Source organism: Blennius ocellaris (genome assembly GCF_963422515.1).
Source record: "Blennius ocellaris genome assembly, chromosome: 3".
In the NCBI taxonomy this organism is placed as follows: Eukaryota; Metazoa; Chordata; class Actinopteri; order Blenniiformes; family Blenniidae; genus Blennius; species Blennius ocellaris.
Genome location: NC_137652.1, coordinates 28,679,421 through 28,703,284, shown reverse-complemented (window position 1 = coordinate 28,703,284; position 23,864 = coordinate 28,679,421). Strand labels below are relative to the sequence as shown.

The following is a 23,864-nucleotide window of genomic DNA, read 5'->3' as shown; positions in this document are numbered from 1 at the left end:
GTGAGATTCTAGGATTTTAATTCATCAGAGATCTGAACGGACTCAGTTTCACTTCATTCCAGCAGAAAGGTTCCAGGCTGAGTTTCCTCACTGCTCTTCCTTTAGTTTAGAGTTTCCATCCAGACTTGAGGCAGAGTTTCCTCACTGCTCTTCCTTTAGTTTAGAGTTTCCATCCAGGCTTGAGGCAGAGTTTCCTCACTGCTCTTCTTTTAGTTTAGAGTTTCCATCCAGGCTTGAGGCAGAGTTTCCTCACTGCTCTTCCTTTAGTTTAGAGTTTCCATCCAGGCTTGAGGCAGAGTTTCCTCACTGCTCTTCTTTTAGTTTAGAGTTTCCATCCAGGCTTGAGGCAGAGTTTCCTCACTGCTCTTCCTTTAGTTTAGAGTTTCCATCCAGGCTTGAGGCTGAGTTTCCTCACTGCTCTTCTTTTAGTTTAGAGTTTCCATCCAGGCTTGAGGCAGAGTTTCCTCACTGCTCTTCTTTTAGTTTAGAGTTTCCATCCAGGCTTGAGGCAGAGTTTCCTCACTGCTCTTCCTTTAGTTTAGAGTTTCCATCCAGGCTTGAGGCTGAGTTTCCTCACTGCTCTTCTTTTAGTTTAGAGTTTCCATCCAGGCTTGAGGCTGAGTTTCCTCACTGCTCTTCTTTTAGTTTAGAGTTTCCATCCAGACTTGAGGCAGAGTTTCCTCACTGCTCTTCTTTTAGTTTAGAGTTTCCATCCAGACTTGAGGCAGAGTTTCCTCACTGCTCTTCTTTTAGTTTAGAGTTTCCATCCAGGCTTGAGGCTGAGTTTCCTCACTGCTCTTCTTTTAGTTTAGAGTTTCCATCCAGACTTGAGGCAGAGTTTCCTCAATGCTCTTCCTTTAGTTTAGAGTTTCCATCCAGGCTTGAGGCTGAGTTTCCTCACTGCTCTTCCTTTAGTTTAGAGTTTCCATCCAGACTTGAGGCAGAGTTTCCTCACTGCTCTTCCTTTAGTTTAGAGTTTCCATCCAGACTTGAGGCAGAGTTTCCTCACTGCTCTTCCTTTAGTTTAGAGTTTCCATCCAGGCTTGAGGCTGAGTTTCCTCACTGCTCTTCCTTTAGTTTAGAGTTTCCATCCAGACTTGAGGCAGAGTTTCCTCACTGCTCTTCCTTTAGTTTAGAGTTTCCATCCAGACTTGAGGCAGAGTTTCCTCACTGCTCTTCTTTTAGTTTAGAGTTTCCATCCAGACTTGAGGCAGAGTTTCCTCACTGCTCTTCTTTTAGTTTAGAGTTTCCATCCAGACTTGAGGCAGAGTTTCCTCACTGCTCTTCTTTTAGTTTAGAGTTTCCATCCAGGCTTGAGGCTGAGTTTCCTCACTGCTCTTCTTTTAGTTTAGAGTTTCCATCCAGGCTTGAGGCTGAGTTTCCTCCGTGTGATTTTGTTTTGTGTTGGAATATTAATTCAGGTGAGATCATTATTATTAAGCTCATTATTCCAGATCAACCCTCGTGGAGCGAAACACACTTGGAACAAGTCAAGAACAAAAACGTCCTTCAAAGCCTCGGTGACCAGGGTTTATTTTATCATGTCAAAAAGATGGTTCTAGATTACTTCCTCACCTCCTCTCCACTCAGCTGCAGCTCAGCACTGAACGCGCTCCAATCAGGATCATTTAATAATGGGCCGTCATTTTCCAAGAGATCTGATTGGTCCGGAGGCGGAGCTCTGACCGCTTATCCAGAACATAACCTGCTCGGGAGAAGGTGAGACCTTCAGCCTCAGTTACCTTGGTGTTTTATCCTGGTGAGAAGTGAGTGAGCATCGTAGTGAATACTTGAAGTTATCTGAATAAGAGGAAATCCAGCTTCGTAGTACAGGCCTCCGGACTCTCTGGAACCAGGACCTGGACTCTCTGGTACCAGGGCCTGGACTCTCTGGAACCAGGACCTGGACTCTTTGGAACCAGGATGTCATGACCAAAGTCTCATGACCAGAGTCCTGCAGCTGATCTCCTTCATGAGTCATTTATACAGGAGCATCCAGTTAATCGAGGTGTTTCTCAGAGAAGTCGACAAAATATGGACAGTCTGGGGAAGGTCTGAAGACGGTCTACAGTTGGACAGAGGACAGTCTACAGACACGCACTATGGGAAGTAGGAGGGGACTTGACTCAGAAGTTGACTTTGCTGACCCTCTTGAGAAACCAGACTTTCATGTGACGATTCACACACCTCGCTCCGGCACCGGATCCTCACTGACACTCCTGCAGGTAATCAGCTAATTGATTGCTCCGAACTCTTAAGCCCTGCAGTGAGGTGGGTCCGGTGCCAGAGGATTGTCTGTTGTTTGTCCTCCCCGGGGTGTGTGTGTGTGTGAAGATGCCCGAGAGTCCCCGGGCCCAGTCCGAGATGTACAGACCCTTTCCAAAAAATTAGAATATGATGGGAAAGTTTATTTATTTCCATAATTCCATTCAAAAAGTTAAACTTTCATAGATTATAGATTCAGGGCCCACAATTCAAACGATTTCAAGTATTTGTTTATTTTTACATAATTTGGGCTTCCAGCTCATAAAACCCATGAAAACAGGAATTCAAAACATTAGAATACTGTAAAAAAAATCTGCCCAAATTGTGTGTCACACACTAATCATCTACTAAACTCAGAGCACCTGCACAGGTTTCCCCAGGTGTCATTAAATTGCTTCAGTTTGGTTCAATATGGGGAAGACTGCAGACTTGACAACTGGCCAGAAGACCATCATTGAGACCCTCCATAGGATGGGTAGACCACAAACGTTCATAGCGAAGGAGGCTGGCTGTTGACAGAGTGCTGTGTCCAAGCATATCAATGGAAAGTCTAGTGGAAGGGCAAAATGTGGCAGGAGAAGATGCACCAGCAAAAGAGATGACCGTGGGCTTCAGCGGGTCGTCAAACGGAGAAGATTCAAGAATCTGGCAGAGATTCAGAAAGAGTGGAATGAGGCGGGAGTCACAGCTTCAAAAACCACCACATTCAGACGCATACGGGAGAGGGTTAGGGTTAGGGTTTGGGCTACAACTGTCGGGTTCCTCGGGTCAAGACACTTCTGAGCCTGAGCCAACGCAGGAACCGTCTCAACTGGGCCAAAGAGAAGAAGGACTGGACTGTTGGCCAGTGGTCCAAGGTCCTCTTTTCCGATGAAAGTAAAGTGTGCCTTTCATTCGGGAATCAAGGTCCAAGGGTTTGGAGGAAGACGGGTGAGGAACACAACCCAAGCTGCTTGAGGTCAAGTGTGAAATATCCACAGTCAGTCATGATTTGGGGGGCAATGTCCGGTGCAGGTGTTGGTAAACTGTGCTTTCTTAAATCCAAGGTCACCGCAACAGTCTACCAGGATGTTTTAGAGGACTTCATGATTCCTTCTGCTGAGGATCTGTATGGAGATGCAGATTTCATCTTCTAGCAGGACCTGGCCTCTGTCCATGCTGCCAGAAGCACCAAAACCTGGTTTGATGGCCATGCCATCACAGTGCTTGACTGGCCAGCCAACTCGCCAGACCTAAACCCCATTGAGAATCTATGGGGTATTATCAAGAGGAAAATGAGGCTCACCAGACCCAACAACAAAGAAGAGCTGACAAGCATCAAGGAAATGTGGGCTTCCATAACTCCCAGGCAATGCCACGGCGCATCGAGGCAGTGATTAAGGCAAAGGGATTCCCAACCAAGTATTGAAGATTGACATATTGTTTTGAAAGTACCATATTTTGATTGATTTGATGTGATCCTAATTTCTTTGTTTTTTCTGCAAAACCTGAGAAGTAAATGGTGATTTCTTCACAGTATTCTAATGTTTTGAATTCCTGTTTTCATGGGTTTTATGAGCTGGAAGCCCAAATTATGTAAAAATAAACAAATAAATACTTGAAATCGTTTGAATTGTGGGCCCTGAATCTATAATCTATGAAAGTTTAACTTTTTGAATGGAATTATGGAAATAAATAAACTTTTCCATCGTATTCTAATTTTTTGGAAAGGGTCTGTATGTGTTCCTCCCCGGGGCGTGTAGTGTGTGTCCTCTCCGGGGTGTGTAGTGTGTGTCCTGCCTGCACAGCACTCCTGGATGCGTTCCTCGGCTCCCTGGTCCTGGTGCGCAATAAAATCCCTGACAATTCCACCTATTCTGCCTCCTGGTCTGCTTTTGGGTTCCAGACACTCCACGGACCGGTTCAGCCGTGACACTTTCATTGTCGATAGAAAAAATGCAGACGTCACTCTAGTTTCCATGTTTGAGAGTGAAGATGTGGATTTCCATCTATAGTCACAGTTGGTTTAGTCCTAATGCAAAACATTGCAGTACATGTGCCAGGCCTAGAGGTGGCGCTGCCACAGAGACAAGAGAGGAAGACGTGAATAAAACTGTTGAAAAGGACAAATCCTCATGTGGCCTTATTAAAGCCACGAGCATCTGCAGCGCCACCTGGAGCTCGCAGTCCGCCATGTCGTTCTGGGTCGGGGGTTATAGGTCGAGAGGCGGGGCCATGACATCATCGTTCCCAGCGAATGGGCGCCTTGAAAAAGAAACTCTGTGTGTGTGAAGCAGGTTCAAGCAGGTTATTTTTTTCATAAGAATGTATGAATATATGATTTTATTTTCTATCAAATAAATGACATTCAGGTTGGTACAGAAGGGATAAACAGCTTTTAATAAACAGTGTAAACATGAAAAAAGTGCACATATTCTATGTTTGTGCTGCGATAAGAGCAACTGAGGATAAAAGCGATAAACGTCACTGGATCAGTACCAGAGATTAAAGACTCACATCCTTTGAGGTTTCCTGCTTGAACACAGAGGATCGCCTGGATATATTGAAGGGTTTTTATTATTGTTTAGGTACACTTCTCTCAGGGAGTCACAGCTTTTCTTCTCACTGGTTTCTTCCCACAGTTCCAGAGCGTTTGAGGCCAAGTGGACACGCTCACACACAAATCCACACATTCCTCCTTTCATATGTGTGGAACGATTTCTGCAAAGCCAGTGAAAAGTAGTACAAATGCAAATGTCAATAAACCAACCAACAAACAAACAAAACGAGGACAATGTCTGCTCAGTTTGAACACGAGCAAGCCAAAAACAAACATAAAGTGGGGGCATCAGCTTTTTAAAAAGTCTTGGGCCGGTTAGAAAACTGTCAAAAACAACTGCTGGAGCGAAAAGAGGAAGGTTTTCCCTTTTTCACAAAATCTTGTTTTTAACTAAACTTCAGTGGTCAAAACACTTCAGTTTAACACACACACACACGCACGCACGCACGCACACACACACACACACACACACACACACACACACACACACACACACACACACACACACACACACACACACACACACAGGAGCAGGCTTTTGGGAGTACTTGTTATTTTTGGGAATACTTTTTCAAAGTGTGTAATGTTACTCACAGTTAAATTCAATTTTACTGCAACAATCTGCTGGAAATTGATCATTTCATGTATAATCCTATTTGTAAAGTGGTTATTCGTCTCCCTGCCAGAATAAGCATGAAAACATGAATGATTTGTAACGACCCTGATCACCTCAGTGAATGTTTTCACTGTAGTATTCAGTAGTTTGTGCCTCCATTCATCTGAGAACCTCCAGACTTTTTAACTTTATAGTTAAACAATAAGAAAAAAAAATGACCTTCAACTTTTGATATGTTGCCTTTTGTTCTACTCTGTCTTACGGTGACCTTTGGCTTAAGCCCCGCCCCCAAACACAAACAAACCAATAGTATTCAACTACTAGCTGCCCAAACGATCTCAAAGGTTTCCAGCTGGAGACACTTTGGTGGATTTTTGGTCATTTAAGTCCTTTAGGAAGCCAAAGCTCAACTGAAGATGCAAGATGTTAAAAAAAAAAATACAAAAATGTAAGTTGAAGAAAAGTTGATATGAATGTCGGTGGAGCACAAACAGGAAGTGGTCAGTCCTGACCGGGGGCGGTGGAGCTGGTGGGGGTGGACGGAGCAGCTTGATTGAGAGACTGAAAAACAAGCCGAGAGACAAACAGTCGTCAGCAGAGTTCAAAGTACCAGTGTCAGAATGTCCACATTCACTCAGAATGTCCAGTGTCAGAATGTCCACGTTCACTCAGAATGTCCAGTGTCAGAATGTCCACGTTCACTCAGAATGTCCAGTGTCAGAATGTCCACGTTCACTCAGAATGTCCAGTGTCAGAATGTCCAGTGTCAGAATGTCCAGTGTCAGAATGTCCACGTTCACTCAGAATGTCCAGTGTCAGAATGTCCACGTTCACTCAGAATGTCCAGTGTCAGAATGTCCAGTGTCAGAATGTCCAGTGTCAGAATGTCCAGTGTCAGAATGTCCACGTTCACTCAGAATGTCCAGTGTCAGAATGTCCACATTCACTCAGAATGTCCAGTGTCAGAATGTCCACATTCACTCAGAATGTCCAGTGTCAGAATGTCCACATTCACTCAGAATGTCCAGTGTCAGAATGTCCACGTTCACTCAGAATGTCCAGTGTCAGAATGTCCACGTTCACTCAGAATGTCCAGTGTCAGAATGTCCACGTTCACTCAGAATGTCCAGTGTCAGAATGTCCAGTGTCAGAATGTCCACGTTCACTCAGAATGTCCAGTGTCAGAATGTCCACGTTCACTCAGAATGTCCAGTGTCAGAATGTCCAGTGTCAGAATGTCCAGTGTCAGAATGTCCAGTGTCAGAATGTCCACGTTCACTCAGAATGTCCAGTGTCAGAATGTCCACATTCACTCAGAATGTCCAGTGTCAGAATGTCCACATTCACTCAGAATGTCCAGTGTCAGAATGTCCACATTCACTCAGAATGTCCAGTGTCAGAATGTCCACGTTCACTCAGAATGTCCAGTGTCAGAATGTCCACATTCACTCAGAATGTCCAGTGTCAGAATGTCCACATTCACTCAGAATGTCCAGTGTCAGAATGTCCACATTCACTCAGAATGTCCAGTGTCAGAATGTCCACATTCACTCAGAATGTCCAGTGTCAGAATGTCCACGTTGCTTCACTCTACAGTGAAGCAACGTGGCTCAGATTCAATGTAGGGATTTCACATTAAAAGCCTCAGGGTTGAGTAGGTTCATTTCATTTCAGTAACTCTTTCCAAACGGGTGTTCAGCTCCTTATTTCATTTCATCTGTCTCAGTTTCCACCATGTTTATTCAGCCTCCTCACATTTGTTCAGTTTTAGTCGACTAAAACCAAACATTTTTTTCGTTTTATAGTCAAAAAAATAATTTCGGGCATTTTAATTTCAGTTAAGGAAAGTTGACATTTTACTCTTTTTATGTTGAGTAACACTTTACATTGGACAGGCTCATTCAAAATAAACACAAAATGAATGTGACACATGTATTTAATCCATTTTGTAAAAAAATAAACAGGTTGAATGACTTTTCCTAATGAGGACATGTGATCCTGAGGCCTGTTAGTTTTTAACCCCGACAATAGTAACAAACAAACAGCATTAAAATAAATAAAAAAACACGTGAGAAAAACATTTAACAGTTGAATGTGTAGAAAGGTTGTACACCACGTTTAATACTATGGAATAACTTATAATAAAATACTTTGGTTAGTGTTTTATATTACAGAAATTGAGAAAGATGTTATGTTCTAAATTACATTTCATCTTATTTTGACAGTGGGAGTTGCAGTTGGCTGGGTTTTGCAGAAATGTGTTGACTCGCACAGTTTACAGTTACTTCTTCATGTCTGACGTGAAAACTGAAATTACAGACACGCAATAAGAGTTTTATCATCAAAGTTGAAGAGAATTTCTTGTATGCGTTTCTTTAAATAAGTGTAAATAAGAGATAACTCCAGAGATAACTCCAGAGATAACTCCAGAGTTAACTCCATAGATAACTCCAGGGTAACTCCAGGGTAACTCCAGAGATTGCTCCAGAGGTAACTCCAGAGATAACTCCAGAGATAACTCCAGAGATAACTCCAGAGATAACTCCAGGGTAACTCCAGAGATAACTCCAGAGATAACTCCAGGGTAACTCCAGAGATAACTCCAGCGATAACTCCAGAGATAACTCCAGTGTAACTCCAGAGATAACTCCAGAGATAACTCGAGGGATAACTCCAGAGATAACTCCAGGGATAACGCCAAGGTAACTCCAGGATAACTCCAGAGATAACTCCAGAGGTAACTCCAGAGATAACTCCAGGGTAACTCCAGAGATAACTCCAGAAATAACTCCATAGATAACTCCAGGGTAACTCCAGAGATAACTCCAGAGATAATTCCAGGGTAACTCCAGAGATAACTCCAGAGATAACTCCAGAGATAACTCCAGCGATAACTCCAGAGTTAACTCCATAGATAACTCCAGGGTAACTCCAGAGATAACTCCAGAGATAACTCCATAGATAACTCCAGGGTAACTCCAGAGATAACTCCAGAGATAACTCCAGAGGTAACTCCAGAGATAACTCCAGAGGTAACTCCAGAGGTAACTCCAGGGTAACTCCAGAGATAACTCCAGCGATAACTCCAGAGATAACTCCAGTGTAACTCCAGAGATAACTCCAGAGATAACTCGAGGGATAACTCCAGGGATAACTCCAGGGATAACTCCAAGGTAACTCCAGGATAACTCCAGAGATAACTCCAGAGGTAACTCCAGAGATAACTCCAGGGTAACTCCAGAGATAACTCCAGAGATAACTCCAGAGATAACTCCAGAGGTAACTCCAGAGTACCTCCAGAGATAACTCCAGAGATAACTCCAGAGATAACTCCAGGGTAACTCCAGGGTAACTCCGCCCCCCAGCTGATTATGGGTCTGGTCCCTGTCTGGTCCAGAAACGATGTAGAGCCAGCGTAGCACCAGTCTAGCTTGATAGAACTTGGTTCTTTCTGGTGGAAAAGCCCTAACTGAGTTCTTCAGGGAGCTTCTGGGGACGGGGGGGGGGGGGGGGGGGATGGGGGGGGGAGTTGAGGTGGTTACATCACAGCAGCAGTAATTCATTGTGTAACTGTGCTGCTGACAGAAGAAAACATGTTGGCGCCACGTTAAACATCGGGGGTTTTTCTGGAACCCAGATTGGGTGGGGGGGGTCTGTGAGTGATTCAGACATTCATGTGGGATTCAGGCCTTCACACAAAGAACATATTTAAAACCAGATGTTGGAACAAAAGAAGCCTTTCTCTGCTGCTTCTGTGTTTGTGGGACGTGAAAAACCTCAAAATCGCAAAACTGAGATATTTAGTCATGAATCTCACACTGTCATATGAAGTTGCTCGCTTTTTTTCAACATCTATTTCTAGTAAAATACTTTCAAATGGTATGAAGCAACTAAAAATGTGCAGATCAATACCAGGATGTCAGAAACGCACACGCCTGGTTTTAGATTGGTTCGACATTTACTTTTTGCAGGTACGACTTTTAGATAAACCTTTGTTTCATCAAAGTTAAACGTTGTTTCCTGTTGACTGACAAACCTATTCTTCTTCCTAACATGCTAACACATGCTAACGGCTAACACATGCTAATGGTTAACACACGCTAACTGCTAACAGTTTTAAATGGAGGAAATGAATAACGCTGTTATCAGACAAAAAAATCCTGTTTAAAAGAAGCTGAGCTGTTTAATAATAATAAAAGAAAAAAGGCTTCATCTGTTCTGACACATCATTGGCGGCTGTTTGCAGTTGAATCCCTCCAACACTACATATGGTCGATGCATTAGAGGTCATGAGATACACCATGAGGGGGTCCACCAGGAAATTCTACATTACCTGGCAGTAATTTATCTCTTTTGTAGAAAACATGGCAGCTGCCAATATTGAAGCATAACCCAAGTGACTATGTACCTGTTGTTTTTGAACTTTTTATTTTCCCTCTTGTTGTAAATATGTTTAAAAATGTGCTTAGTAAGCTTATAGATGGTCCAGTACCTGCGTGTGTGTGTGTGGTGTGTGTGTGTGTGTGTGTGTGGTTCTCACGGTGTATTGTCCGAAGCCACGTCTCTGTCTGTACAGGAGGAAGCCGAGGACGGTGGACACCACCATCTGAGCCAACGTGAAGAGAAGGAGAGACGACTTGACGCCCCGACTCAGCCTCTGGTGGGAGATAAAAGACACTCCAGCGTCACACAGGAGACAAACTATCCACTGATCTTTTCCTCATTTCAAGATGAACCCAGGTTTGAACTAAAAACAACTTCCTGTCAGTCACATGCAAACATTCCTCTCATTAAAAGTATAATAAAGAAGGACTTTTAGACTGGATGAGACTCAACTCTGAAGACATTATGTTGGACTAATGACACCGATGTGAAACTGTAAGAACTGTGTCATGTGTGGGATTTATTTGATTTGATCGTACATATCTGTGTGGGAACATAGAGGTGGGCCCTGGTAGACTGGATCTGACTGGAGCTCCTTGATCTAGCGTGTCCTCAGACCTCCTGCAACACGGGACCCATCAAAGTCTCGCTTTCTACCAGCTTCAGTTACAATCTCACAACGCGCCGCCGGAGGAACGCGTCACCGAACGAATGCGTCGCTGAAGGAACACGTCTCCGAATGAACGCGTCGCTGAAGGAACACCTTGCCAAATGAACGCGTCGCCAAACGAACGCGTCGCTGAAGGAACACCTCGCCAAATGAACGCGTCGCCAAACGAACGTGTCACCGAACGAACGCGTCGCTGCAGGAACACGACTCCGAATGAACGCGTCGCTGAACAAACACGTCGGCGAAGGAATGCGCAGTTGAACAAATACGACGCTGAAGGAACGCATCACCGAAGGAACGCGCCTCCGAAGGAACGCATCACCGAAGGAACGCGCCGCCGAAGGAACGCGCCTCCGAAGGAACGCGCCGCCGAAGGAACGCGCCGCCGAAGGAACGCGCCGCCGAAGGAACGCGCCTCCGAAGGAACGCGCCGCCGAAGGAACGCGCCGCCGAAGGAACGCGCCTCCGAAGGAACGCGCCGCCGAAGGAACGCGCCTCCGAAGGAACGCGCCGCCGAAGGAACGCGCCTCCGAAGGAACGCGCCGCCGAAGGAACGCGCCTCCGAAGGAACGCGCCGCCGAAGGAACGCGCCGCCGTGGCTCACAGCTGATGAGGTTCTCTGTGAGGAGGAACCGACCGTGGCGTAATGTTTGTCGTCACACTGGTTGACGTTGACGTTGTTGCAGGGAGCCATGGGGTTCTTCCCAATGTCCACCGAGTAGATGATGACGGCCATTACTGACACCGCCGCCGCCGCTACGCTGACTGCCACACACACCTGCAGCTGCACACACACACACACACACACACACACACACACACACACACACACACACACACACACACACACACACACACACACACACACACACACACACACACACACACACACACACACACACACCTTTTAGAGAAATGTATGCTTGTTTCCAGTCACTTTGATGTTTTTGTTCATTTTAGTTCAGTTTATTTCAATCATTATAAAAAAAACCCAAAGCAATCCAATAGAATCCAGAACAAAAGTTTTCAAATCCCAGAATGAAAAGGAGCAGAAAAAGATTAGACTTATATACAGAACTACTGATTCTGCTTTATCTCCAATAATCATTTTCTATTGAACATTAAAAGCAAACAGCAAATACGAGCCAAATAAAATGACTATATAGTCTAAGAGGCCCACGGCCTCCCTCGCTTGTATCAGAGATTATAATTTAGAGATTTAAAAGCCACATTGGGGAGTTTATTTACACTTTAAATATTCTCAGTCTGGTTGAACCAAGGTTGAACCATGGTCCATCATTTATTTGGGTTTTCTGTTGTTCAGATGAATCTGATTAGCGTCGCGCTCATCCTGAGCGTGTGTGTGTGTGTGTGTGTGTGTGTGTGTGTGTGTGTGTGTGTGTGTGTGTGTCAGGGGGAAGCTCACCAGCCTCATGGTGCCGTGTTTGTCCAGGACGATCGCGAAAACTCCGGCTGTGATGAACTGAGAGACAAGAAGAGAAAAACAGACGGTGTTTCCAGTTGCAGAGCGGCACAACAAGCCTCGGCTCCGACTGCAGGTAGAACGTGACAAAATCACTACAGAAACATTTTAGTTTTAGTTTTATACAAACGTTACTACACTGCGAGGGTGAATCTATTAAATGAAATGATTTTATAGCTTTTTTCAGGAGCTCGGATCAATAAGAGTCAAAGCAAAGTGAATTGTTGTCGTATTGAATTTAACAGATTTAAAGTGAAGCGACGAGCTTGTAAAGATTCTGGACATTCGACTGGAATTTCAACCTGGAAGCAGCTTTACAAATCAAACACCAGCTATTATAAGGAAGTTATGCACCTTCTCTGTGCCAAATTATTAGTTGTGTTTGCAATGTGTTGTTATTGACGCACCGTCACGCCGCTCCACCAGGGGACGCCAAACCACACCACCTCTGTCAGCTCCGTGAAGTGCAGGGGAATAGAGTAAGACATGACCATCAGCCCCAACATCACCTGACTCACCTGGGAAACACACACACACACACACACACACACACACACACACACACACACACACACACACACACACACACACACACACACACACAACACACACACTTTTGAAATTTAGCAGTTAATTAAGAGCAAAATAGATTTTTCACTGGAACTAAAACACGCACACACGCACACGCACACTCACACTCACACGCACGCTCACGTGCACGCACACTCACTCACACGCACACGCACACTCTCACACACACACACACACACACACACACACACACACACACACACACACACACACACACACACACGCACACGCACACGCACACGCACTCACACACACACACTCACCCCCAGGGATTTGGGCTCCCCCTTCTGGATGGCGGCCCTCAGCGCCTGCTGCCTGTCCGTCAGCTTCACCAGGTTGACGTCCTCCAGCACCTGCACCGTCAGATCTCTGGACACTGAAACCGCCATCACCTGGTCACCTGGTCACCTGATCACCTGGTCACCTGATCACCAGCACAGGTGAGGACAGCGTCAGCAGCTGAGACCAGGCCACGTTACTCTTCACTGATTCTTGTGTTCCTGCTTCTTGCTTTTTTTTTGGCCACCAGGTCTGAAATTCAGGCTGAGTTGATGTGATCATTCTAATTAAATAAAAAGACTATTTTTGTGAATTATTTGTGACTAAACCATCATTTTGAGTTGGTAGAGCAGAGGAAGGAGTGAAGGAGGCAGAGTGAAGGAGACAGAGTGAAGGAGGCAGGAGTGAAGGAGGCAGAGTGAAGGAGGCAGGTGTGAAGGAGGCAGAGTGAAGGAGGCAGAGTGAAGGAGGCAGGAGTGAAGGAGGCAGAGTGAAGGAGGCAGGAGTGAAGGAGGCAGAGTGAAGGAGGCAGAGTGAAGGAGGCAGGAGTGAAGGAGGCAGAGTGAAGGAGACAGAGTGAAGGAGGCAGAGTGAAGGAGGCAGAGTGAAGGAGACAGAGTGAAGGAGGCAGAGTGAAGGAGGCAGAGTAAAGGAGGCAGGAGTGAAGGAGGCAGAGTGAAGGAATGAAGGAGGTAGAGTGAAGGAGTGAAGGAGGCAGAGTAAAGGAGGCAGAGTGAAGGAGGCAGAGTGAAGGAGGTAGAGTGAAGGAGACAGAGTGAAGGAGGCAGAGTGAAGGAGACAGAGTGAAGGCGTGAAGGAGGCAGAGTAAATGAGGCCGAGTGAAGGAGACAGAGTGAAGGAGTGAAGGAGGCAGAGTAAAGGAGGCAGAGTGAAGGAGTGAAGGAGGCAGAGTGAAGGAGGCAGGAGTGAAGGAGGCAGAGTGAAGGAGGCAGAGTGAAGGAGACAGAGTGAAGGAGGCAGAGTGAAGGAGGCAGAGTAAAGGAGGCAGGAGTGAAGGAGGCAGAGTGAAGGAGTGAAGGAGGTAGAGTAAAGGAGGCAGAGTGAAGGAGGTAGAGTGAAGGAGACAGAGTGAAGGAGGCAGAGTAAAGGAGGCAGAGTGAAGGAGACAGAGTGAAGGCGTGAAGGAGGCAGAGTAAAGGAGGCCGAGTGAAGGAGACAGAGTGAAGGAGTGAAGGAGGCAGAGTAAAGGAGGCAGAGTGAAGGAGTGAAGGAGGCAGAGTGAAGGAGGCAGGAGTGAAGGAGTCAGAGTGAAGGAGACAGAGTGAAGGAGTGAAAGAGGCAGAGTGAAGGAGGCAGAGTGAAGGAGGCAGAGTGAAGGAGTGAAAGAGGCAGAGTGAAGGAGTGAAAGAGGCAGAGTGAAGGAGGCAGAGTGAAGGAATGAAGGAGGCAGAGTGAAGGAGGCAGAGTGAAGGAGTGAAGGAGGCAGAGTGAAGGAGTGAAGGAGGCAGAGTGAAGGAGGCAGAGTGAAAGAGGCAGAGTGAAGGAGGCAGAGTGAAGGAGACAGAGTGAAGGAGGCAGAATGAAGGAGGCAGAGTGAAGGAGTGAAGGAGGCAGAGTGAAGGAGGCAGAGTGAAGGAGTGAAGGAGGCAGAGTGAAAGAGGCAGAGTGAAGGAGGCAGAGTGAAGGAGGCAGAGTGAAGGAGGCAGGAGTGAAGGAGGCAGAGTGAAGGAGGCAGAGTGAAGGAGGCAGTGAAGGAGACTCCAGAGCCAAACACTGACATCCACCACATAAAGGATTTATTTTATAGAGTCAAGCTTGTTTATCTCAGTGGACTTGATTTGGTTGATGACTACAGATCAAAGCAAGACTTGGACCAGTGGTAATGAAAGGTGAAGGTATAAACGGTCACTTTGCACTGGGAGCACTGGGTCAGAGGTCACAGGTTGAGGCCCCGTGTTTTAATGGCTGCACACATGTAGACTGGCGCAATCTGCATTGAAATGCGTTTTGGATTTTGTCTATCAGGGCCAATCTATTTCAGACTCCAGCCCCGCGACACACACACACACACACACACACACACACACACACACACACACACACACACACACACGCACACACACACGCACACACACACGCAAGGCACACGCGCGCGCGGCTTTCTTTCCTCGGGTGACACCGCGCAGCTGTTACCGCGACGATCGATCCCGTTACGCACAAACGTTCACAGATTGCACAAGATCTGAACTTAAAAAAAACAACAACAAAAAAACAACTCGTTCTGTGGTCGAGAGCTGTCGCGTTGACCGGAAGGATGAATGTAATTATTCCTACCTTTTCCTCAATAAACGTTTCCTTCACAAGTTCAGTCTTCTAGGAAGAACTTCTGGTTATAATGAATCCTGGTGTCCTGGAGGAGGGTGGGGGACGAGCTGTTTATTACTGAGAGAGGGAGAGAGAGAGAGAGAGAGAGAGAGAGAGAGAGAGAGAGAGAGGGAGAGAGAGAGAGGGAGGGAGAGAGAGAGAGACCCTCCCTCACTTCCTCTCCTGTTTTTTTATGCGCAATTGGGATTTTTCACCGTACAAAAGTTTGCGTAAAGGACGGACCTCCGTGTCCGTGTGACGCACGAGCCTCCTCAGCTCTCACCCCGGGCAGGTCAGTCACTCGTTGTTTGTTTATTTGTTTGTTTTAATGCCTTAAAATGCTGAAGTCAATCACGTTAACCCAAAATGTGAGCCAGCGCAGCGCGCGTGCATGTTGGAGTGCGCGCTTCTCTCCCACCAGTTCCAGAGAATGCACACACACACACACAGTATTAATGCAGCAGAGATGGGCAACAGATAGAGGAAGATTAATACCAGAACTGTGCAGCACGAGCGCAACTACGTGCTTTCCGAGGAGAGAGTAGATATCTGCATTGTCATCACGAACATCACACTTTGTATGACAGTGTAAAGAATTTGTGCCCCTGAAACGTAGTGGTGCCGTAAAAAAAAAATAAAAAATTCACAGATAGATGCTTGTGTCGCCAGACTAAATATCTTTAGAATGAAATAATCCCAAGCAGGGCCGCCCCTGGCCAAATGGGGGCCCTAAACAGGATTTTATTTTGGGGCCCCCCCCTTCCAATAACATAATAATAATAATAATAATAATAATAATAATAATAATAAATTACAATGACTAACGGATCAAATGAACAGCCTCTATCAACAGTGGAACAAGAACTTTACAGATGCTCACGTCTGAAAAAACTTTGTGGCATAAACAGTTTATGCCACAAAGTTTTTTCTTGTTTATTTCAACAACATCCCACCTTCAAGTGAAGCACGAGCCTCTGACTGTTTGGACTTTTTCTTTCTTTTGCTCGCTCCCGAATCGTATTGACGTTTGGAAGCTCTCTCTCTCTCTCTCTCTCTCTCTCTCTCTCTCTCTCTCTCTCTCTCTCTCTCTCTCTCTCTCTCTCTCTCTACTCTCCACCTGTAAACAACTGCCTGCCGGCCCATCTGACCGCTGATTGGTCAGATGGTGATGCTTCGTGCTTTCAATCATTGGATCTCTTTTTTTCCTCTCTCTCTCTCTCTCTCTCTCTCTCTCTCTCTCTCTCTCTCTCTCTCTCTCTCTCTCTCTCTCTCTCTCTCTCTCTCTCTCTCTCTCTCTCTCTCTCTCTCCTGCCTCTCCAGCCTCGGTGGTGGTGCTCTACGCGCCTCTCTGCAAAATGCAGGCGCATCCTTTGCGCATTTGCAGAGAATGATGATACTTTATTGATCCCGAGGGAAATTCAATTCACTTGCGCAAAATGGGGCCCCCCATGGATCGCGGGGCCCTACGCACAGCGCGTGTTCTGCGTGTAGGGAGGGGCGGGCCTGATCCCAAGTTTACGTGGAGGGAGACAAACATTTCCTGGTCTTGAAAATAATATAATAGCAAATAATCTAATCCTGAATCCTGTCCGAGTTTGTAGTGAGCGCAGGTAAATTGTACCGGACCTCAGCCCCAGTACTGTGGTGCGTTCAAGACCTCTTGGAAAAGTCCTTCTTGAAAATTGTTTTGACAATAAATCTGTAGCCAAATGTCTTTATCTTCTCCTTTAGTCATTGTAGGTTGGTAAAACCACTATTAAATATATTTTTGTTTGTGCAGCTCGCTACAGATGCAGCTAGCTAGCTGGAGGGTGAACTCTCTGACCAGCCAATCAGAGGGCTCGAATACACTGACGTCACGCTAGGCCTTCTAGAAGGCTCCGAGTGCTTCTGAAAAGTCCCTCCGTTCTCCTTCTCTATGGACTTTATCTGAACCCCTGGATGATGTCATGGGGTTAAGGAAAGGTGTTAGGAGGCTTCCTAAAGGAGTTAAGGAAAGGTGTTAGGAGTCTTCCTAAAGGAGTTAGGAAAGGTGATCACATCAATGTGGCAGTCGAACTGCACTTTCACTTCGTGACGTCATAATAATGTGACGATGGTGCAACTCAGTGACGCCTCCTGTGGCGGGGGAAAGAAGTACAAGTTTCTGAAAATGGACTATAAAACGCGCATTTGGGTTTTAGGTGATTTAAAGTTGTTTAACGTAGATTATCACTTTGGTATCTTACATGATCTGCTCCTTTTTCCGCCATCGTGAGTTTCCCTGAATGCTGAGATGTTTTCGCCGCAAGGAATTGTGGGACAGCATGAGCTGGCCTGCTTTGATAAAGGAAGCTTCAGTGAGGAGGTTGTAAAGCAGGGGGGTCAGACTCATTTCCAACTCGGGCCACATCAGCATCATGGCTGCCGTCAAAGGGCCAAATGTAACTGTAAGATAGTAGAAATGTAGCTATATGTATACACATATAATGTAAAATAAATGGAACTACCCCTCAATTTTAAATAACTCTGACTTTATTACTTATTCATATGACAGATATTACATATGCATTTGCACTAGTATAAAAACATATTAGCTAGTTGCTCTGTGAAGTCTAATTTTGTCATACTTCGCTCTGCTTGGTGTCAAAATGTGGACTTATATTGTCTCTTTGACAACCGACATGTCTCAGGGGGAATGTCCGCCACCGCTGGGTGACTTCATGTCAACAAAGGCACATGTGGTTACCGTATTGTTCCTAATAGAGGGGCACCCCACAGTGTGCACTGTACGTCTATTGGAAACAATGCGGTATGTATTTTGAGACAATCAGACCTTTAAGCCCTGGCCTTGAGTTTGGTACATGTGCTCTGAAGGAAGCAAGGAGCCTCCTTTCCTTTCCTTCTTGAGAATTCAGACGGTCCTTATCATGGCCGCGACACAAAACACTTCTGGGGTTCAGTGAAAGACGATAGATAAGGGGTTAGAGGGACTTTCTGGACGTACCCCCATGTCACCAGTATCAAAATCTGATTGGTTGAAGCAGCAGCGAACTCTACACTTACTTTACACTGCAGAGCCTGCAGAATTGAAAGCGAAGGGCCCAGGCAGATTTCTTTACCCGGCAACAGGTGATGACGAAATGTGATTGGTTGAAAATGTTAAAATGGAAATACACATCTGGAAGCAGCGCAGCCGGGAAGACGCAGTGAGAAGAGACGGACAGGCCATTTGGAATTATTTAAAAAGTATTCATGGACAAAATATAATCAACATCAGGTTGTGATTCATATGTTTTTCTTAGGCCTGCAGAGAAGCCTTGAAGGCCCTGATAGCCACTGATTGATAAACTTGTGCACTCACACCATCATGGATACTGAAAGAATAAATATGAATGCATCATAAATGCAATACACATAAAAACTATTCAGATTAAAAGAACACAGTAACACGGCAGTATAGTGACTTGGTCAGCAAAATTATCAGTGAGTCCTCGTCATAGATGTGGGGAGTTTCTCTTAGATGTGGGAGTTTCTCTTAGATGTGGGAGTTTCTCCTGGATGTGGGAGTTTCTCCTGGATGTGGGAGTTTCTCCCTAGAGGTGGGAGTTTCTCCTAGATGTGGGAATTTCTCTTAGATGTGGGAGTTTCTCTTAGATGTGGGAGTTTCTCCTGGATGTGGGAGTTTCTCCTAGATGTGGGAGTTTCTCTTAGATGTGGGCGTTTCTCCCAGATATGGGAGTTTCTCCTAGATGTGGGAGTTTTCTCCTGGATGTGGGCGTTTCTAATGGATGTGGGAGTTTCTCCTGCATGTGGGAGTTTCTCCAGGATTTGGGAGTTTCTCCTGGATGTGGAAGTTTCTCCGAGATGTGGGAGTTTCTCCTGGATGTGGGAGTTTCTCCTAGATGTGGGAGTTTCTACTGGATGGGCAGTTTCTCCTGGATGTGGGAGTTTCTCCTAGATGTGAGAGTTTCTCCTGGATGTTGGAGTTTCTACTGGATGTGGGAGTTTCTCCTGGATGGGGGAGTTTCTCCTAGATGTGGGAGTTTCTCCTGGATGTGGGCATTTCTCCTGGATGTGGGAGTTTCTCCTGCATGTGGAGTTTCTCCTGCATGGGAGAGTTTCTCCAGGATGTGGGAGTTTCTCCTGGATGTGGGAGTTTCTCCTAGATGTGGGAGTTTCTACTGGATGTGGCAGTTTCTCCAGGATGTGGGAGTTTCTCCTAGATGTGGAGTTTCTCCTGGATGTGGGAGTTTCTACTGGATGTGGGAGTTTCTCCTGGATGTGGGAGTTTCTCCTAGATGTGGGAGTTCTCCTGGATGTGGGAGTTTCTCCTAGATGTGGGAGTTTCTCCTGGATGTGGGAGTTTCGCCTGGATGTGGGAGTTTCTACTGGATGTGGGAGTTTCTCCTAGATGTGAGAGTTTCTCCTGATGTGGGAGTTTCTCCCTGGATGTGGGAGTTTCTCCTGGGTGTGGAAGTTTCTCCGAGATGTGGGAGTTTCTCCTGGATGTGGGAGTTTCGCCTGGATGTGGGAGTTTCTACTGGGATGTGAGCAGTTTCTCCTGGATGTGGGAGTTTCTCCTAGATGTGAGAGTTTCTCCTGGATGTGGGAGTTTCTACTGGATGTGGGAGTTTCTCCTGATGTGGGAGTTTCTCCTAGATGTGCGAGAGTTTCTCCTGGATTGTGGGAGTTTCTACTGGATGTGGGAGTTTCTCCTGGATGTGGGAGTTTCTCCCTGGATGTGGAGTTTCTCGCTCGATGTGGGAGTTTCTAGCATCGCATGTGGGAGTTTCTCCTGGATCGTGGGAGTTTCTACTGGATAGTGGGAGTTTCTCCTGGATGTGGGAGTTTCTGCTCGATGTGGGAGTTTCTCCTGGATGTGGGAGTTTCTACTGGATGTGGGAGTTTCTCCTGGATGTGGGAGTTTCTACTGGATGTGGGAGTTTCTCCTGGACGTGGGAGTTTCTCCTGGATGTGGGAGTTTCTGCTCGATGTGGGAGTTTCTCCTGGATGTGGGAGTTTCTACTGGATGTGGGAGTTTCTCCTGGATGTGGGAGTTTCTCCTGGATGTGGGAGCGTTACTCCTGGATGTGGGAGTTTCTCCTAGATGTGAGAGTTTTCTCCTGGATGTGGGAGTTTCTACTGGATGTGGGAGTTTCTCCTGGATGTGGGAGTGTTCTCCTGGATGTGGGAGTTTCTCCTGGATGTGGGAGTTTCTCCTGGATGTGGGAGTTTCTGCTCGATGTGGGGACGTTCTCCTGGATGTGGGAGTTTCTGCTCGATGTGGGAGCCCACAAGAACGTATTTGAGCTTCTCTTATTTGTGACTCTGATCACACAGTCTCATGATCTCCTCGATGCGGTGGAGGTTCCTGGTCCGTGCCTCTTTTTCTACATGAAAACTTAGAGATTCTGGTCTGCAAACTGGTTTCCCATCATGCATGCAGGCATTGAAGCCATAACAACAATATCATCTGCAAACAATCACAACAAAGTTTATTCTTGAAAATCATGAACACATGAGGAAACATCCACACCTTCAACGAGTCTGACTTATTGAGGAGAGAACCTGCAATACGAACACTGATCTCGTTTCATTTCATGGAACTAAAGAACACATACATAAACAATCTGATTTATTGTTCCTGTCAAACAATTTACGAGGTGGACTTTAAGTTTGTTTATAGATAAAACACAAAAACACAGTAATCTGATTCCCAGCAGAACTAAATAACCCTCACCCTTGATGCTCTTTTATTAGCCTTAGCATAGCCTTTTAGCATGGCACTAGAACACAATATGGAGATGATCAGTCACAAAGTCAAAGCTGCAGGAAACAAATATATATACCTGAAAGAGGGTATGGTAACAAACCAACAGTGTAGCTAATAATGAAGTTATGTTTGGCCTGTTTAAAATGTAATAATGGCCCTCAATGTAATAATAAAAAAGGGATATTTTAGTCATTACCATAATTACACATTAAGAACAATGTTATTACATCATTAAACTCGCATTAAAAAAACTTTCAAAATGTAATAGCTGGAGCCATTCATGTAATAAAACAATAAATACTGTACATGCTGCAAATTTTGGCAAATAAAATATTTTCCTGGATACATCCGCTTGTGGTCCATTCGCTTTGCTGGAGGATAGATTTCAGTTTGCCCGTTTAACTTCTTTGAGACTTTCTTTAATCACTGTCATAATTTATAAGCTGACAGAAAACAACCCAGTCATTGCCAACCTACTCAAATTCTCAAGATATTTTCCAAATATTCCTTCTACGTGTTCCACTTACCGATAACTCAGTGCAGCTAAATCAGCCGCATGTGTCCTGCAAGACATCACACTGGATTTTTAATATATTAGAGGAGACGGTATGCTGGTGGATAATGAACAAGGCCCTGTTAAGGTTTTGACACATTCAGCTGTGCAGCGTGTCCACCGCTGCCAGCTCGCTGTTAAATCCCAGCCAGTGTCCAAATTCAAACTCATGCGGCGTATACAATCTTTCTCCATACTGACAATGCAATCTGTAGACACAAGAACAACTTGTGTTCCATATTTGCAGAGCCTCTTTTGTTTAAATAATAAATGGCTTTGGCAGCCACGCTGCACTGTAATATTTATTCTGTAAATAAAGCTACTTCACTGATTAAGTCCTGAGAGTCATGCCAAAGACTAAAGTTTAGAGTCTTTAACAAACATTTTCTGTCAGCGGCTTTTCACTGAACACAAAGTGAGTCACACTTCTTGTATTTTAATCGTAGATACAAAAACAGTAGTTCCTGCTCAGCAATAACAACAAACCTGTTTAGGGGAGAACTGTGATCCACCTTCCCTGACACGAAGCAGGATGTATATATATATATATATCATACTGTATATGTATATGATATATATATGTATATATAATATACATATATCATATATATCATATATTATCATATATATATAAATATATATAAATAAATATAAATAAATGAAACTGGTAATGCTATCTCAATTCTTTATTCAAAGCACATCAAAATGTTTTTAAACGTGGTAGAACGTTGGTAGAAACAAAAACACTCGTCATTCAACTGTTGTAACCTCACCACCATTACCGTCAATGGCTTCCAACACTCACTCGTCCTGATAAAGGTTAAAATCAAGTAGCAAGGACTGTTTGGGAAATTTAAGGTGTGGAATGTGCAGATATTTGAGTTCAACTGTAGGGAGGAAAGGTGAAAAGACTTCAAAAATAGAAATATGCACCTCTGGATGGGCTCCAGCTCAGAGAAGGTGGATTGATGGCCACTCACTGTAACGTCATTTGAATTACAAGCTTTTGCTGCTTGTGTGATATTCAAATATTTGGTATATTTGTTGAACAATTTATTATCTTTAAAATGTTGAATCCCAAAAGGTTCATGTAGCAGGCAGTAGATTTATCATGAAACTGAAGTCTGTCTACCTGCTGGCTGTCCAAAAGGGAAACTCAGTGAAAGAAGCCAGATAATAACTTGTGGTTGTTGGTAAGAAGCGTATTTTTTTTCAGTAAACCGTTTTCCTTCTGAGGTCGGTTGATTGAAGTCAGAGCAGTTATGAAGTGAGTAACTGGTGTGAGAGTTCAGGTTCAGCTCAGTTTAGCGTACTTGTGTTTGACTGTCTCTGCTGAAGTGTGTATGGTTGAGTGTGTCTTGGACATGTGGCAGACGTGCAACACAGCTTGATGTCACCAGGCCACAAAAAGACCTGAAGCTAATTCACGAACACTGGGGGAGTCCCAAATGATGTCTGAGAGGCTTGAGAAAAGGTCATTTTACAATATCAGAAAGTCGATGACCAATATAGGTTCTCATTTGACACATCATGCATTCTGCAGATGTTGAGGATCTTTAAATGTTAAACAAAATCTTTTCTTAGATTGCAGCCTCCGAGATAACCTTTCAAGCATCAACTCTGCATTTTCAGCTCGTCCTTGAATTTTATATTAATCTTGTCTGTTTAATTGGAACTATTATTATGAGTCCCTGGAGGATGGCTGTGGCCTGAAGGGACCCGTACTCTTAACAGGATGTATCTGCTGAGATCAGGACTGTTTGACATCAACATTCAAATTTCTGTGCTGCTTGTGACAAAAGGCCAGCTGAACTTTGTCTCACTACGTTGAAAGGAATCGCAGCATTTACTGAGCAAATATTGTGTTTCAAACAGCGATTACACATTCAATGCTATACAATATGGGAAAGTTGGGAAAATGTTATTATTAAGCTTATAACAAATGACGTGGGTCTCATATAGGTTTGGGAGTCTGTTGAGACATTCCTTCATAATGAACGCTGCCGTTTTGTTTGTTTTGCTTTTTACCTTCAGTCCAAGTTTTGTTTGTGTTCACTTTTTTGATTGCGCAGCCCCAACATGTCCTTTTAAGGCATTTTGCCTTTACCTCTAATTGCTCCAACCCTCTGCCTATCACCGCCCCATCAAAAAACACCAGCCAACTGCAAATGCCTGCTATTATTGGCAACGCTGGGGCCCAATTGACATGGCTCCACACTGATCTGAGTTTGTTTGTGACTTAGTGTGGCATATTTGACTTGGTTGTTTTTTTTTAGTTCTTTACAAGACAGATTCCATCCTAATGTGAATTCTTTACGTGTTACATATTTAGCACAAAGCATAAAAAGAATAACGTGTTACCTCCTATGGAGATAGTGTGCAGTGTAAGAGATAAGCTTCCTGCG

The 23,864-nt window shown here is 44.8% G+C and overlaps 1 protein-coding gene and 1 long non-coding RNA gene across 4 annotated transcripts in view; one reads left to right on the top strand and one right to left on the bottom strand.

Annotated features, from left to right (window-relative positions):
* Positions 1-4,621: 4,621 nt before the first annotated feature.
* Positions 4,622-16,206, bottom strand: tmem176 (transmembrane protein 176). 3 transcript variants are annotated; one of them, XM_080494366.1, is made up of 7 exons: positions 16,105-16,206; positions 12,811-12,971; positions 12,364-12,474; positions 11,900-11,956; positions 11,111-11,257; positions 9,961-10,077; positions 4,622-5,981 (listed from the first exon to the last, which is right to left on the bottom strand). In XM_080494366.1, exons 2-7 carry the CDS (start codon positions 12,934-12,936, stop codon positions 5,922-5,924), a joined length of 618 nt encoding a protein of 205 aa, XP_080350492.1. In that variant the 5' UTR covers positions 12,937-12,971; positions 16,105-16,206; the 3' UTR covers positions 4,622-5,921. The 3 variants fall into 3 exon arrangements, with proteins under 3 accessions (XP_080350492.1, XP_080350491.1, XP_080350493.1); XM_080494365.1 differs by lacking the exon at positions 16,105-16,206 and adding an exon at positions 15,122-15,225; XM_080494367.1 differs by lacking the exons at positions 11,111-11,257; positions 16,105-16,206 and adding an exon at positions 15,122-15,225.
* The window catches only part of LOC308128704, a 10,922-nt gene continuing 2,321 nt past the window's right edge, over positions 15,264-23,864 (top strand). The window contains exon 1 of the long non-coding RNA XR_013936583.1: positions 15,264-15,443. This is a non-coding gene — a long non-coding RNA (uncharacterized lncRNA). The remainder of the gene's footprint in view (positions 15,444-23,864) is intronic.

Coding starts and splice junctions, on each gene's coding strand:
- tmem176 (XM_080494366.1), bottom strand. CDS start 12,936: ATGGCGGTTTCAGTGTCCAGAGATCTGACGGTGCAGGTGCTGGAGGAC. Junction 12,475..12,810: donor GGGAGCCCAAATCCCTGGGG/GTGAGTGTGTGT, acceptor TGTGTTTCCCAG/GTGAGTCAGGTGATGTTGGG. Junction 5,982..9,960: donor GTGGCTTCGGACAATACACC/GTGAGAACCACA, acceptor CTTGTTTTTCAG/TCTCTCAATCAAGCTGCTCC.